We start from the raw sequence: 17,500 nt of genomic DNA, 5'->3' as shown, positions 1-17,500 counted from the left end.
TGTAAAACCACTCTGATTCAACTCTAGTTGACCCCTATAACACCTAACCTATGACCCCTGACCTTTATCCCCTGACCTAAAACCCCTGACCTCTGACCTCGTACCCCCTGCAGGAGATCCATGAGATGACGAGCCAGATCCAGGAGACCTCGGTGCAGGTCCAGATGGACATGTCCAAACCAGACCTGACCGCTGCCCTTAGGGACATCCGTATGCAATACGAGGGTATCGCAGCCAAGAACATCTCCGAGGCAGAGGACTGGTACAAGTCCAAGGTGAACACCATCTATATAATATGGTATAGTACAGAGGAACCATCTATAACAGTATTATATAATATGGTACAGTACAGAGGAACCATCTATAACAGTATTATATAATATGGTACAGTACAGAGGAACCATCTATAACAGTATTATATAATATGGTACAGTACAGAGGAACCATCTATAACAGTATTATATAATATGGTACAGTAACTACATCGGGCACCACTACATAGTGACAGTAGCTAAGCTAACTACATCGGCACCACTAGACAGTGACAGTAGCTAAGCTAACTACATCGGCACCACTAGACAGTGACAGTAGCTAAGCTAACTACATCGGCACCACTACACAGTGACTGTAGCTAAGCTAACTACATCGGCACCACTACACAGTGACTGTAGCATCTATTCTTACCCATGTCTCCACCTCCTCTCCAGGTGTCAGACCTGAACCAGGCTGTGAACAAGAACAACGATGCTCTGAGACAGTCCAAACAGGAGAGCATGGAGTTCAGGCATCAGATCCAGTCCTACACCTGTGAGATCGACTCTCTCAAGGGGACCGTGAGTACTCTGTTACTGCACCCTACTCTATATTACTACACCCTACTCTATATTACTACATTCTACTCTATATTACTACATTATACTCTATATTACTACACCCTACTCTATATTACTACACCCTACTCTATATTACTACTCCCTACTCTATATTACTACTCCCTATTCTATATTACTACATTCTATTCTATATTACTACACCCTACTCTATATTACTACATTCTACTCTATATTACTACATTATATTCTATATTACTACATTATACTCCATATTACTACACCCTATTCTATATTACTACATTATACTCCATATTACTACATTCTACTCTATATTACTACATTCTACTCTATATTACTACATTATACTCTATATTACTACACCCTACTCTATATTACTACACATCCTACTCTATATTACTACACCCTACTCTATATTACTACACATCCTACTCTATATTACTACTCCCTACTCTATATTACTACATTATACTCTATATTACTACTCCCTACTCTATATTACTACACCCTACTCTATATTACTACATTCTACTCTATATTACTACATTCTACTCTATATTACTACACCCTACTCTATATTACTACACCCTACTCTATATTACTACACCCTACTCTATATTACTACTCCCTACTCTATATTACTACATTCTATTCTATATTACTACACCCTACTCTATATTACTACATTCTATTCTATATTACTACATTATACTCCATATTACTACATTCTACTCTATATTACTACATTATACTCTATATTACTACACCCTACTCTATATTACTACACATCCTACTCTATATTACTACTCCCTACTCTATATTACTACATTATACTCTATATTACTACACCCCTACTCTATATTACTACTCCCTACTACACATCCTACTCTATATTACTACTCCCTACTCTATATTACTACACATCCTACTCTATATTACTACTCCCTACTCTATATTACTACACCCTATTCTATATTACTACTCCCTACTCTATATTACTACACCCTACTCTATATTACTACTCCCTACTCTATATTACTACATTCTACTCTATATTACTACACCCTACTCTATATTACTACATTCTACTCTATATTACTACACCCTACTCTATATTACTACATTCCATTCTATATTACTACACCCTAATCTATATTACTACACCCTACTCTATATTACTACACCCTAATCTATATTACTACATTCTACTCTATATTACTACACCCTACTCTATATTACTACTCCCTACTCTATATTACTACACCCTACTCTATATTACTACTCCCTACTCTATATTACTACATTCTACTCTATATTACTACACCCTACTCTATATTACTACATTCAACTCTATATTACTACTCCCTACTCTATGTTACTACACCCTACTCTATATTACTACATTCTACTCTATATTACTACACCCTACTCTATATTACTACTCCCTACTCTTTATTACTACATTCTACTCTATATTACTACATTCTACTCTATATTACTACACCCTACTCTATATTACTACTCCGTACTCTATATTACTACACCCTACTCTATATTACTACTCCCTACTCTATATTACTATACCCTACTCTATATTACTACATTCTACTCTATATTACTACATTCTACTCTACATTACTACATTCTACTCTATATTACTACATTCTACTCTATATTACTACTCCCTACTCTATATTACTACATTCTACTCTATATTACTACATTCTACTCTATATTACTACATTCTACTCTATATTACTACATTCTACTCTATTACTTCTTGTATTTGACAGTCCAATGGTTTTAAATATGTGGGTACGATGCACTTCAGGACAATTCCCTAACCTATCATCACTTCAATCACCTCTCCCCGAATTCCCCATCCCCCCCTCTCAATCTAACAATGATACCTGTTTACCTACTTTACTGTTAATGTAATCATCCTCTCTCTCTCTCTCTCTCTCTCTCTCTCTCTCTCTCTCTCTCTCTCTCTCTCTCTCTCTCTCTCTCTCCTCCCTACAGAATGAGTCTCTGCTGAGGCAGATGAGGGAGATGGAGGATCGTCTGGGAAACGAGGCTGGAGGTTACCAGGACTCCATCACCCGTCTGGAGGATGAGATCGCTAAGATGAAGGATGAGATGGCTCGTCACCTCAGAGAGTACCAGGACCTCCTCAATGTCAAGATGGCCCTGGATATAGAGATCGCTACCTACAGGAAGCTACTGGAGGGAGAGGAGAGCCGGTAGGAGAGAGAGATTAATAGAGGGAGGGATAGAGAGGAGGGAGGAGAGGTGTAGGGGGAAGGATAGAGAAGAGGGAGGAGAGGTGTAGGGGAGGGATAGGGAAGAGGGAGGAGAGGTGTAGGGGGAGGGATATAGAAGAGGGAGGAGAGGAGTAGGGGGAGGGATATAGAAGAGGGAGGAGAGGTGTAGGGGGAGGGATAGAGAAGAGGTAGGAAAGGAGTAGGGGGAGGGATAGAGAAGAGGGAGGAGAGGTGTAGGGGGAGGGATAGAGAAGAGGGAGAGGAGGAGTAGGGGGAGGGGAGGGATAGAAAAGGGGGAGGAGAGGGGGAGGAGGAGGGATAGAGAAGAGGGAGAGGAGGAGTAGGGGGAGGGATGGAGAGGAGGAGTAGGGGGAGGGATAGAGAAGAGGGAGAGGAGGAGTAGGGGGAGGGGAGGGATAGAGAAGTGGGAGGAGAGGAGTAGGGGGAGGGATAGAGAAGAGGGAGAGGAGGAGTAGGGGGAGGGGAGGGATAGAGAAGTGGGAGTAGAGGGGGGGGGTAGAGAAGAGGCAGGAGAGGGGGAGGGGGGATAGAGAAGAGGGAGGAGAGGGGGAGGATGAGGGATAGAGAAGAGGGAGAGGAGGAGTAGGTGGAGGGATGGAGAGGAGGAGTAGGGGGAGGGATGGAGAAGAGGTAGGGGAGGAGTAGGGGGAGGGGAGGTGTAGGGGGAGGGATAGAGAAGAGGGAGGGGGGCAGTAGGGCGAGGGATCCCAAAATACATGTATAAATTGATCAAAACAAAGTAAGGTAGTTGTGCAATACATTTTTATAGATAAAACAATAAGTACCCTATCTTTAAATGTTTGCAGGCTTTTCTCCTCAGACAATACAACAGATGATTCAAATGGGGTGTGGAAGATATTTAAACTCTTCCTGGTAGGATACACTTGTGCTTCCTCTTCCCCATTACCGTTGAGGAGGAGGGAGGAGATAAGATGCAAGGTATTGCAAAAGACACATTGCGATAGAGCCAGGGTAAAAGTAGGTGAGGGAGGTCATCGTGAATGGAATCAGCCACAATAGATTGTTGCAGGGACTATCAAACGTTCAGTCAAATAGATATTTAACCTGTCATTTCCTGTATGTTTTGTCTTCTCTCTCTCTCTCTTTCCCCAGCATCACTGTATCTGGCTCCCACTCCACTGCTCACTCTGCTGCTCACTCCGCCTCTCACTCTGCTGCTCACTCCGCTGCCTCATCATATTCCACTATTGGATTCAGAGGTGAGAACAGGTTTCTTCAGCATTTTACCAGAAGGGGGAGAAGTGGAAAATAGCTTGACAGTTGATGCATTTCAGATATTGATCATTCTAAGACCAGGGAGGGGAGGAGAGGGGGGAGGGGTAGGGGGGAGGAGAGGAGTAGGGGGGAGGAGAGGTGTAGGGGGGAGGAGAGGTGTAGGGGGAGGAGAGGAGTAGGGGGGAGGGGAGGGGAGGTGTAGGGGGGAGGAGAGGTGTAGGGGGGAGGAGAGGAGTAGGGGGAAGGGGAGGAGTAGGGGGGAGGGGAGGGGGAGGGGGGAGGGGAGGAGTAGGGGGGAGGAGAGGAGTAGGGGGGAGGAGAGGTGTAGGGGGGAGGAGAGGTGTAGGGGGGAGGAGAGGAGTAGGGGGGAGGGGAGGTGTAGGGGGGAGGGGAGGAGTAGGGGGGAGGAGAGGTGTAGGGGGGAGGAGAGGAGTAGGGGGGAGGAGAGGTGTACGGGGAGGGGAGGAGAAGGGGGGAGGAGAGGTGTACGGGGAGGGGAGGAGAAGGGGGGAGGAGAGGTGTAGGGGGAGGGGAGGAGAAGGGGGAGGAGAGGTGTAGGGGGAGGAGAGGAGTAGGGGGAGGAGAGGTGTAAGGGGAGGGGAGGAGAAGGGGGGAGGAGAGGTGTAGGGGGGAGGAGAGGAGTAGTGGGAGGAGAGGTGTAGGGGGAGGGGAGGAGAAGGGAGGAGGAGAGGTGTAGGGGGAGGAGAGGAGTAGGGGGAGGAGAGGTGTAAGGGGAGGAGAGGAGTAGTGGGAGGAGAGGTGTAAGGGGAGGGGAGGAGAAGGGGGAGGAGAGGTGTAGGGGGAGGGGAGGAGAAGGGGGGAGGAGAGGTGTAGGGGGGAGGAGGTGTAGGGGGGAGGAGAGGTGTAGGGGGAGGGGAGGAGAAGGGGGGAGGAGAGGTGTAGGGGGGAGGAGAGGAGTAGTGGGAGGAGAGGTGTAGTGGGAGGAGAGGAGTAGGGGGAGGAGAGGTGTAGGGGGTATGTCTTGTTTACCAGCCAAATGAAAATAATGGAGCCCTATTAGACTTAATTCATATTGATTAAGGATGTCATAAATCAACTGTGGCTTTTGGGTTAGCTTGTGGTTGTTTTTTTACCTCATTTCGCGGGCCTATCTACTCTCTGCTGCTGTGGTAAGAGACTAAGGTTGTTTTGGGGGTTAGGTTGTGGTTTGATCAGGTTGTGGTTAGGTTAGGTTGAGGTTAGGTTGAGGTTGTGGCTGGGTTACAGTTGTGATAGTTTTACTTGTGATCTATACTTTCCATTCAAACATCAGCCTAGAGATAGTTGGTTAGTCTTGAGTTGACATCTTTTTCAAGTCTCATTAAGCCTGAGAGCTGAGGTTGTGTTACCTCTGTCCTCTCTCTGCAGAGACCAGCCCAGACGTAGGGCGTTCATCAGAGGTCCACTCAAAGAAGACTGTTCTGATCAAGACCATCGAAACCCGCGATGGAGAGGTGAGCTAAACAGACAGAACGACAAAAAACAGAAGACACTATGGACCAATATAGGCCTCATCCTAAATAACTCCATATCCCCTTCATAGTGCACTACCAGGGCCCGGGACTCGTGTCAAAAGTAGCACACTATATATAAGGAATAGGGTGTTTATTTTGCACTTGGACATAGCACCTCATAGCCTTACAGTCATTTAATTAATACATGTTGATCTAGATTAAATATTCATTGAGAGAGGGTGCTAGTGCTCTGTGTGTAAGTACAGTTTAAATCTCAACGGTTGATCAACTACCTTTAATTAACTCACTTCTCCTATCCGGAGCACCTCAGTATTAGACCTGATGACTCTACCCCACCTCCGAGCATCTCACCCTCCTCTCACAGTTTAGAGATGTACAGAGGACACCAGGGTTCGGGTCAATATAATTTCATTTCAGACAATTCGTGAAGTGAACAGAAATTCCTGATTCCAATTAAACATTCGGAATAGAAAATCATTGAGACGGCCTCCCAAGCGGTGCAATACTTGCTGCATTACGACAGACCCGGGTTCGATCCCAGGCCGTCACAACCGGCCGTGACCAAAAGTCCCATAGGGCAGTACACAATTGGCCCAGCGTCGTCCGGGTTAAGGGAGGGTTTGGCCGGCGGGGGGTTTACTTGGCTCATCGCACTCCAGCGACTCCTTGTGGCGGGCTGGGCGCCTGCAGGCTGACCCCCTGGTCGTCAGTTGAACAGTGTTTCCGGGTTAAGCGGGCGGGTGTTTAGAAGCAAAGTTTTGGTGGTTCCTGTTTCGTAGGATGCATGACTCGACCTTCACCTCCCGAACCCTTTGGGGAGTTGCAGCGATGAGACAAGATCGTAATTGGATCCCTATTGGAAATCACGAAATTGGGGAGAAAAAGAGGGGTAAATTACAACAACCAAAAATAAAATCATTGAGGAGAATTGGAATTGAATTTTACTTCCTGAATTTACATTTAGTTCCTGGATTGACTGAACCCTGGAGGACACACTATTGTTCACACGAAACTACAGTCCTTGTCTCCGGTATCTCTATTTGTATTTTATTGTGTTCATTTCACCTTTATTTTCACAGAAAGTCCCTTTGAGACCTTGTCTCTTTGGAAGAGAGCCCTGTCTCACAAAAAAAAAAAGAGCAGCAGAAAAAACAAGGTACATAAACAAGGAAAGAGTTGAGATAACGGCAGTGTCATGACAACACAACAACACAACAATACAACAACACAACAAACACAACAATACAACAATACAACAACACAACAACACAACAACACAACAATACAACAACACAACAACACAACAAACACAACAACACAACAATACAACAATACAACAACACAACAATACAACAACACAACAACACAACAACACAACAATACAACAACACCACAACAACACAACAACACAACAACACAACAATACAACAAAACAACAATACAACAATACAACAACACAACAACACAACAACACAACAACACAACAACACAACAATACAACAACACAACAATACAACAACACAACAAAACAACAATACAACAACACAACAACACAACAACACAACAAACACAACAACACAACAACACAACAACACAACAATACAACAATACAACAACACAACAACACAACAACACAACAATACAAACAATACAACAACACAACAAAACAACAACACAACAACACAACAACACAACAACACAACAATACAACACAACAACACAACAATCCAACAACACAACAACAAACAACACAACAATACAACACAACAATACAACAATACAACAATACAACAACACAACAACACAACAACACAACAACACAACAATACAACAAACACAACAACACAACAACACAACAAACACAACAACACAACAATACAACAATACAACAACACAACAATACAACAACACAACAATACAACAATACAACAACACAACACACAACAACACAACAAACACAACAACACAACAAACAACAACACAAAAACACAACAATACAACAACACAACAAACACAACAATACAACAACACAACAACACAACAATACAACAACACAACAACACAACAACACAACAATACAACAACACAACAACACAACAATACAACAATACAACAACACAACAATACAACAATACAACAACACCACAACAACACAACAACACAACAATACAACAAAACAACAATACAACAATACAACAACACAACAACACAACAACACAACAATACAACAACACAACAATACAACAACACAACAAAACAACAATACAACAACACAACAACACAACAACACAACAAACACAACAACACAACAACACAACAATACAACAATACAACAACACAACAACACAACAATACATCAACACAACAATACAACAACACAACACAACAACACAACAACACAACAACACAACAATACAACACAACAATACAAAATACAAAACAACAATACAACAAACACAACACAACAATACAACAACACAACAACACAACAACACAACAAACACAACAACACAACAATACAACAATACAACAACACAACAACACAACAATACAACAACACAACAACACAACAAACACAACAACACAACAATACAACAACACACAACACAACAACACAGCAATACAACAACACAACAACACAACAATACAACAACACAACAATACAACAATACAACAACACAACAATACAACAACACAACAACACAACAACACAACAACACAACAATACAACACAACAACACAACAATACAACAATACAACAACACAACAATACAACAACACAACACAACAACACAACAATACAACAATACAACAACACAACAATACAACAACACAACAACACAACAACACAACAATACAACAACACAACAACACAACAACACAACAACACAACAACACAACAATACAACAACACAACAAACACAACAATACAACAACACAACAACACAACAACACAAAAATACAACAACACAACACACAACACACAACAAACACAACAACACAACAATACAACATACAACAACGCAACAATGCAACAACGCAACAACACAACAATACAACAACACCACAACAACACAACAACACAACAATACAACAAAACAACAATACAACAATACAACAACACAACAACACAACAACACAACAATACAACAACACAACAATACAACAACACAACAAAACAACAATACAACAACACAACAACACAACAACACAACAATACAACAATACAACAACACAACAACACAACAACACAACAATACAACAACACAACAATACAACAACACAACAAAACAACAATACAACAACACAACAACACAACAACACAACAATACAACACAACAACACAACACACAACAATACAACAACACAACAATACAACAACACAACAATACAACACACAACAACACAACAAACACAACAACACAACAATACAACAATACAACATACAACACAAACACAACAACAAACACAACAATACACAAACAACAACACAACAAACACAACAACACAACAATACAACAACACAACAACACAACAATACAACAACACAACAATACAACAACACAACAACACAACAATACAACAATACAACAACACAACAATACAACAACACAACAATACAACAACACAACAACACAACAAACACAACAACACAACAATACAACAACCAACAACACAACAATACAACAACACAACAATACAACACAACAACACAACAACACAACAATACAACAACACAACAATACAACAACACAACAATACAACAACACAACAACACAACAACACAACAAACACAACAACACAACAATACAACAATACACAACAACACAATACAACAACACAACAATACAACAACACAACAATACAACAACACAACAACACAACAAACACAACAACACAACAATACAACAACACAAACAACACAACAATACAACAACACAACAATACAACAACACAACAACACAACAATACAACAACACAACAATACAACACAACAACACAACAATACAACAATACAACAACACAACAATACAACAACACAACAACACAACAACACAACAATACAACAACACAACAACACAACAATACAACAACACAACAATACAACAACACAACAACACAACAACACAACAATACAACAACACAACAACACAACAATACATATAGTATGATAGTCATAGTAGTATGATAGGTGTTGTTTACAGGGTCTATAGTAGTATGATAGGTGTTGTTTTACAGGGTCTATAGTAGTATGATAGGTGTTGTTTTACAGGGTCAGTCATAGTAGTATGATAGGTGTTGTTTTACAGGGTCTATAGTAGTATGATAGGTGTTGTTTTACAGGGTCAGTCATAGTAGTATGATAGGTGTTGTTTTACAGGGTCAGTCATAGTAGTATGATAGGTGCAGTGTAATGTGTTGTTTTACAGGGTCGGCCATAGTGGTACGGAGCCCCAGGAGCAAATTAGGGTTAAGTGCCTTTCTCAATGGCACGTGGACTGATTTTTCACCCTGGGTATACAAACCCCGCGATCTTTCGCTTACTGCCCCAGACGTTCTAACCGCTAAGCTGCCCGCTGGGCTCCGCCAGCGACTCTGACACACAGCGATGTCACCCGTAAGAACGTGGCCTATGATAAGCAGTATCCAATGGTTTTAAAGAAGTGGCAGCAGCGTTTATATAGATGATATTACCCATAGTCAAAGGCCGACAGGGAAATTGACTGAACAATAGTTTTCCTACAACCTAGCAATCTATTTCTGAAGAACAAGCCCAGTTTAAGACTCAGTTTCTTCGTTAGCTCATCTGCGTGTTTTAAATGACAACTTGTCATCGATCCAAATGCCCAAGGTATTTATATGAGGGGACTCGTTCATTATCGTAGTTTTGTATTCTGTTGTATTTTGTAAAAAAAGTTGTGTGATTGTACAATGCGGGGCTCCCTTGTGAAAGAGACCTTGGTCTCAATGGGACTCCCTGTTGAACGAAAGGTACAACAAACAAGTCAAATACAAATCTATACACTTCGTCTCTCTGTTGGCTATCTGGTTGTTGTCTCTCTGTGCCTGACCTCTCGACCTCGACTGACTGTCCTCTCCTTCCACAGGTGGTCAGTGAATCTACACAGCACCAGCAGGACATCATGTAAACAACAACAAACAAACAAACGAAGCAACAACAAGTTAAAACAATTTTTTTTAAAGGACGTTTACATACCAAGATACAAGAGCAGCTCTAGGTAGCTTTTCTAGGGAAAGCCTCTTTTGAAAGGTCTCTTTTTGAGAGGGAGTGGGTTATTAACACCGTATAAGGTGTTATAACCACATTTACAAAGGGTTATACCTGCCTTAGGTCTGTTCATAACTCACTAACTCCTAGTAATCAGATTTTATATGACCAATCACCAAAGGAGAAGAAGACAGAAGAAGACAATATTACCGTAATCAGAAGGCAATGTTACCGTAATCAGAAGGAAATGTTACCGTAATCAGAAGGCAATGTTGCCGTAATCAGAAGGAAATGTTACCGTAATCAGAAGACAATGTTACTGTAATCAGAAGGCAAAGTTACCGTAATCAGAAGACAATGTTACCGTAATCAGAAGACAATGTTACCGTAATCAGAATACAATGTTGCCATAATCAGAATACAATGTTACCGTAATCAGAAGACAATGTTACCGTAATCAGAAGACAATGTTACCGTAATCAGAATACAATGTTGCCGTAATCAGAAGACAATGTTACCGTAATCAGAATACAATGTTGCCGTAATCAGAATACAATGTTACCGTAATCAGAAGACAATGTTACCGTAATCAGAAGACAATGTTACCGTAATCAGAATACAATGTTGCCGTAATCAGAAGACAATGTTACCGTAATCAGAATACAATGTTACCATAATCAGAAGGCAATGTTACCGTAATCAGAAGGAAATGTTACCGCAATCAGAAGGCAATGTTACCGTAATCAGAAGACAATGTTACCGTAATCAGAAGACAATGTTACCGTAATCAGAAGACAATGCTAATGTAATCAGAAGACAATGTTACCGTAATCAGAATACAATGTTGCCGTAATCAGAACACAATGTTAATGTAATCAGAAGACAATGTTACCGTAATCAGAATACAATGTTGCCGTAATCAGAAGACAATGTTACCGTAATCAGAATACAATGTTACCGTAATCAGAAGACAATGTTACCGTAATCAGAAGACAATGTTACCGTAATCAGAATACAATGTTACCGTAATCAGAAGACAATGTTACAGTAATCAGAAGGTGGGAACAAGGTGGAACGAAATTCAAGTCAGGCCCTGGCCAGAACAGAACACGCATGGCTAGAGGGGATCTCCAGAATGTCAAGAGATGTATCTCTGTAGTCCACGTTTCTTTGTGTGTGTGTGTGTGTGTGTGTGTCAGAAAGGGTCTATCTGCTTCACAATGTTTCACAGCCGATGATCTGAAATAAAATACAGTGTATGTTGATTTGGCTTTTATTTACCCATCACCTCTGTGTGTACATTACTATCAAGTGAGAGTAACATGATCAGTCAAGCGTGGGTCATATTTTATTTAGTGGATTAACGGTGGATTAACAGTGGATTAACAGTGGATAGACGGTGTATTAACAGTGGATAGACGGTGTATTAACAGTGTATTAACAGTGTATTAACAGTGGATTAACAGTGGATTAACAGAGGCTAGACGGTGGATTAACAGTGGATTAACAGTGGATTAACAGTGGATTAACAGTGGATTAACAGTGGATAGACGGTGTATTAACAGTGGATAGACAGTGTATTAACAGTGTATTAACAGTGTATTAACAGTGGATTAACAGTGGATTAACAGTGGATTAACAGTGGATAGACGGTGTATTAACAGTGGATAGACGGTGTATTAACAGTGGATTAACAGTGGATTAACAGTGGATAGACGGTGTATTAACAGTGGATTAACAGTGGATTAACAGTGGATTAACGGTGGATTAACAGTGGATTAACAGTGGATTAACAGTGGATTAACAGTAAATTAACAGTGGATTAATGGTGGATTAACAGTGGATTAACAGTGGATTAACAGTGGATTAACAGTGGATTAACGGTGGATTAAAACATGGGATGGCTTTATTAATGAGCTACCTGTTTTTTTCCACATTGTACTATCACAGATCTGAGTGTTTTACAGTGGAGTAACAATGATTTAGTTTCTAATTGGTTAGCTTTTAGCTACCTGCAGATTCATACTACGCCGTTTCGTGTATGTTGGCTAGCTATGACAATCAGTTTCTATTGCTAGTACTGTATGGGTTGGGATTATGGTTAATTGTTTAGCTAGCTAGCTAGCTAGCTATGTTTAAACAAAAGACTCCACTACGGCAGATGACGACATGACCCATAAAGTTAGCCAGGTGTGTCTGGGGGTGATTATGGGTTTCTATTATATTTGATGAACATGTGTACATGTCGTGACAATAGTGAGCCACCCACTTAGCTAGATGTAGCTGGGGGTTGGATATAGCATTTCTTTCACATCAAAGTGTGTCTGGCTAAGCATCATCTAATAATTATAATATATTTTATCTGGACACTTTCTGTTTTTGATATTGCATGTACTATGTGTGTAACAGTACTCGTCTTGCGTTGTGTACAATCAGTCATCGACACGGAACTCCAACATGTAGCACCAGTCATGTAGATTTATTCTGTTAGGAACGGCACAAAATTGCACGTCATGCAATGCACGTCTCACCATCCAACTCTGCACTCACGCACGCTGGTTTGGTGCTTGTTCACTGGGACGATTCTAACTGGAACATCCCCCCCTCGTAAGCAAGCTACGCAAACCAGCCAATAAGATGCCATGTTGAGTAGGTGAAGGCAAGACAAACTCAAACCAAAAACCCATTGGCTTAACAATAAAGTGGCAAGGGGAATCACCAATATAACCCTGTTACATATACAAGTAACTATTTCACTGTACCGTTTACACCTTGTGTGTCCTGTGCATGTGACAAATAAACTTGGATTTTATTTGATATAGTGTGTGTTTTACCAGATTAGGATAAAGGCTAAGGACTAGATAAAGTGTATTTTTACCTGGAGTTTTTCCTTATTGTAGGCTACTACTTTCACCACTATTTTAGTCCCCTTACTCCCTCTGTTTAGCACATGGCCTCACATGTGAATTCTTAAAAGAGTCTAATGGTGGGTCACATGTGTTGCTACTGTAGATGTAGAAACAATAAACGGCTGTAAAAAACTGCGTAGTCAGCGATTTTAGAATCACAATGTTTATCATATCCAGGTTCATACAAATACATACTCAATGAAAAAAGTATAATATTTAATACAAGGCTCAGATCTTCTGTTTAAGTTACCCCCTTTGCACACATGACAGAATAATGCTTCAACTCATAGGGTACGTACCAAATGGCACACTTATACCTACATAGTGCACTACTTTTGACCAGAGCCCTATGGACCCTGAACAAAAGTAGTGCACTATATAGGGAATAGAGCGCCATAGACTAAAAGTGAAAATCGTGTAATCGTACTTCCTCATAAAAGCCTGGATACCGTCCGAGGTGTGTTACAGAGCAACGTACCAGACATCGCTCTGTTCAGTACCGTCCGAGGTGTGTTACAGAGCAACGTACCAGACATCGCTCTGTTCAGTACCGTCCGAGGTGTGTTACAGAGCAACGTACCAGACATCGCTCTGTTCAGTACCGTCCGAGGTGTGTTACAGAGCAACGTACCTACCGTCCGAGGTGTGTTACAGAGCAACGTACCAGACATTGCTCTGTTCAGTACCGTCCGAGGTGTGTTACAGAGCAACGTACCAGACATCGCTCTGTTCAGTACCGTCTGAGGTGTGTTACAGAGCAACGTACCAGACATCGCTCTGTTCAGTACCGTCCGAGGTGTGTTACAGAGCAACGTACCAGACATCGCTCTGTTCAGTACCGTCTGAGGTGTGTTACAGAGCAACGTACCAGACATCGCTCTGTTCAGTACCGTCCGAGGTGTGCTACAGAGCAACGTACCAGACATCGCTCTGTTCAGTACTGTCTGAGGTGTGTTACAGAGCAACGTACCAGACATCGCTCTGTTCAGTACCGTCCGAGGTGTGTTACAGAGCAACGTACCAGACATCGCTCTGTTCAGTACCGTCTGAGGTGTGTTACAGAGCAACGTACCAGACATCGCTCTGTTCAGTACCGTCCGAGGTGTGCTACAGAGCAACGTACCAGACATCGCTCTGTTCAGTACTGTCTGAGGTGTGTTACAGAGCAACGTACCAGACATCGCTCTGTTCAGTACCGTCCGTGGTGTGTTACAGAGCAACGTACCAGACATCGCTCTGTTCAGTACCGTCCGTGGTGTGCTACAGAGCAACGTACCAGACATCGCTCTGTTCAGTACCGTCCGAGGTGTGTTACAGAGCAACGCACCAGACATCGCTCTGTTCAGTACCGTCTGAGGTGTGTTACAGAGCAACGTACCAGACATCGCTCTGTTCAGTACCGTCCGAGGTGTGTTACAGAGCAACGTACCAGACATCGCTCTGTTCAGTACCGTCTGAGGTGTGTTACAGAGCAACGTACCAGACATCGCTCTGTTCAGTACCGTCCGAGGTGTGTTACAGAGCAACGTACCAGACATCGCTCTGTTCAGTACCGTCTGAGGTGTGTTACAGAGCAACGTACCAGACATCGCTCTGTTCAGTACCGTCCGAGGTGTGCTACAGAGCAACGTACCAGACATCGCTCTGTTCAGTACTGTCTGAGGTGTGTTACAGAGCAACGTACCAGACATCGCTCTGTTCAGTACCGTCCGTGGTGTGTTACAGAGCAACGTACCAGACATCGCTCTGTTCAGTACCGTCCGTGGTGTGCTACAGAGCAACGTACCAGACATCGCTCTGTTCAGTACCGTCCGAGGTGTGTTACAGAGCAACGCACCAGACATCGCTCTGTTCAGTACCGTCTGAGGTGTGTTACAGAGCAACGTACCAGACATCGCTCTGTTCAGTACCGTCCGAGGTGTGTTACAGAGCAACGTACCAGACATCGCTCTGTTCAGTACCGTCTGAGGTGTGTTACAGAGCAACGTACCAGACATCGCTCTGTTCAGTACCGTCCGAGGTGTGTTACAGAGCAACGTACCAGACATCGCTCTGTTCAGTACTGTCTGAGGTGTGTTACAGAGCAACGTACCAGACATCGCTCTGTTCAGTACCGTCCGTGGTGTGTTACAGAGCAACGTACCAGACATCGCTCTGTTCAGTACCGTCTGAGGTGTGTTACAGAGCAACGTACCAGACATCGCTCTGTTCAGTACCGTCCGAGGTGTGTTACAGAGCAACGTACCAGACATCGCTCTGTTCAGTACCGTCTGAGGTGTGTTACAGAGCAACGTACCAGACATCGCTCTGTTCAGTACCGTCTGAGGTGTGTTACAGAGCAACGTACCAGACATCGCTCTGTTCAGTACCGTCCGAGGTGTGTTACAGAGCAACGTACCAGACATCGCTCTGTTCAGTACCGTCTGAGGTGTGCTACAGAGCAACGTACCAGACATCGCTCTGTTCAGTACCGTCCGAGGTGTGTTACAGAGCAACGTACCAGACATCGCTCTGTTCAGTACCGTCCGTGGTGTGTTACAGAGCAACGTACCAGACATCGCTCTGTTCAGTACTGTCTGAGGTGTGTTACAGAGCAACGTACCAGACATCGCTCTGTTCAGTACCGTCCGAGGTGTGTTACAGAGCAACGTACCAGACATCGCTCTGTTCAGTACTGTCTGAGGTGTGTTACAGAGCAACGTACCAGACATCGCTCTGTTCAGTACCGTCCGAGGTGTGTTACAGAGCAACGTACCAGACATCGCTCTGTTCAGTACCGTCCGAGGTGTGTTACAGAGCAACGTACCAGACATCGCTCTGTTCAGTACCGTCCGAGGTGTGTTACAGAGCAACGTACCAGACATCGCTCTGTTCAGTACCGTCCGAGGTGTGTTACAGAGCAACGTACCTACCGTCCGAGGTGTGTTACAGAGCAACGTACCAGACATCGCTCTGTTCAGTGTTCAGGTATATTTGAAAGGTCATTAACAGTTGATCCGACACTCACCATGTTTACCGTTTCTATAACGCGTCGTCGTCAACAAATAACACAGTACTTACAAAACGGTCCTCAGAATACTCAGAACATCAATAAAACATAAAGATTCATACATAATTATTACATTAAAGCAAGAACACATAATATATATATTTATATATAAATATATATGTACAACAATCAAATATGTACAATATTTACAAAGACATTGACTGACGTTTAGTCTCATAACAAGGGGAGAGAAACTGTTCCAATCAACACCCTCAAGCCCTTTTCACTATGTAACAAAAACAGAGAGAAGAGAGGAGAAGAGGAGAGGAGAAGAAAGGCGAAGAGAGGAGAAGAGATGAGAGAGGAGGAGAGAAGAGAGGAGAAGGAGAAGAGGAGAAGGAGAAGAGGAGAAGAGAGGAGAAGAGATAAGAGAGGAGGAGAGAGGAGAAGGAGAAGAGGAGAAGAGAGGAGAGGAGAAGAGAGGAGAAGAAAGGAGAAGAGAGGAGAAGGTGAAGAGGAGAGGAG

At 42.6% G+C, this 17,500-nt stretch overlaps 1 protein-coding gene across 2 annotated transcripts in view; it reads left to right on the top strand.

The window, feature by feature from the left end:
* Positions 1-12,342, top strand: part of LOC109881392 (desmin-like) — a 26,868-nt gene extending 14,526 nt beyond the window's left edge. The window contains exons 4-10 of one of the 2 annotated variants that reach the window (XM_031801669.1): positions 114-275; positions 708-833; positions 2,874-3,094; positions 4,250-4,356; positions 5,741-5,826; positions 6,926-7,003; positions 10,956-12,342. In XM_031801669.1, the coding sequence (XP_031657529.1) occupies positions 114-275; positions 708-833; positions 2,874-3,094; positions 4,250-4,356; positions 5,741-5,826; positions 6,926-7,003; positions 10,956-10,997 (822 nt within the window). In that variant the 3' untranslated portion in view covers positions 10,998-12,342. The remainder of the gene's footprint in view (positions 1-113; positions 276-707; positions 834-2,873; positions 3,095-4,249; positions 4,357-5,740; positions 5,827-6,925; positions 7,004-10,955) is intronic. The other variant, XM_031801675.1, reaches the window with a different exon arrangement.
* Positions 12,343-17,500: the final 5,158 nt, after the last annotated feature.

This window comes from Oncorhynchus kisutch, linkage group LG2 (genome assembly GCF_002021735.2).
Source record: "Oncorhynchus kisutch isolate 150728-3 linkage group LG2, Okis_V2, whole genome shotgun sequence".
Lineage (NCBI taxonomy): Eukaryota > Metazoa > Chordata > Actinopteri > Salmoniformes > Salmonidae > Oncorhynchus > Oncorhynchus kisutch.
Note: the sequence above shows the minus strand (reverse complement) of the source record. Positions and strands in the feature narration are given on the sequence as shown.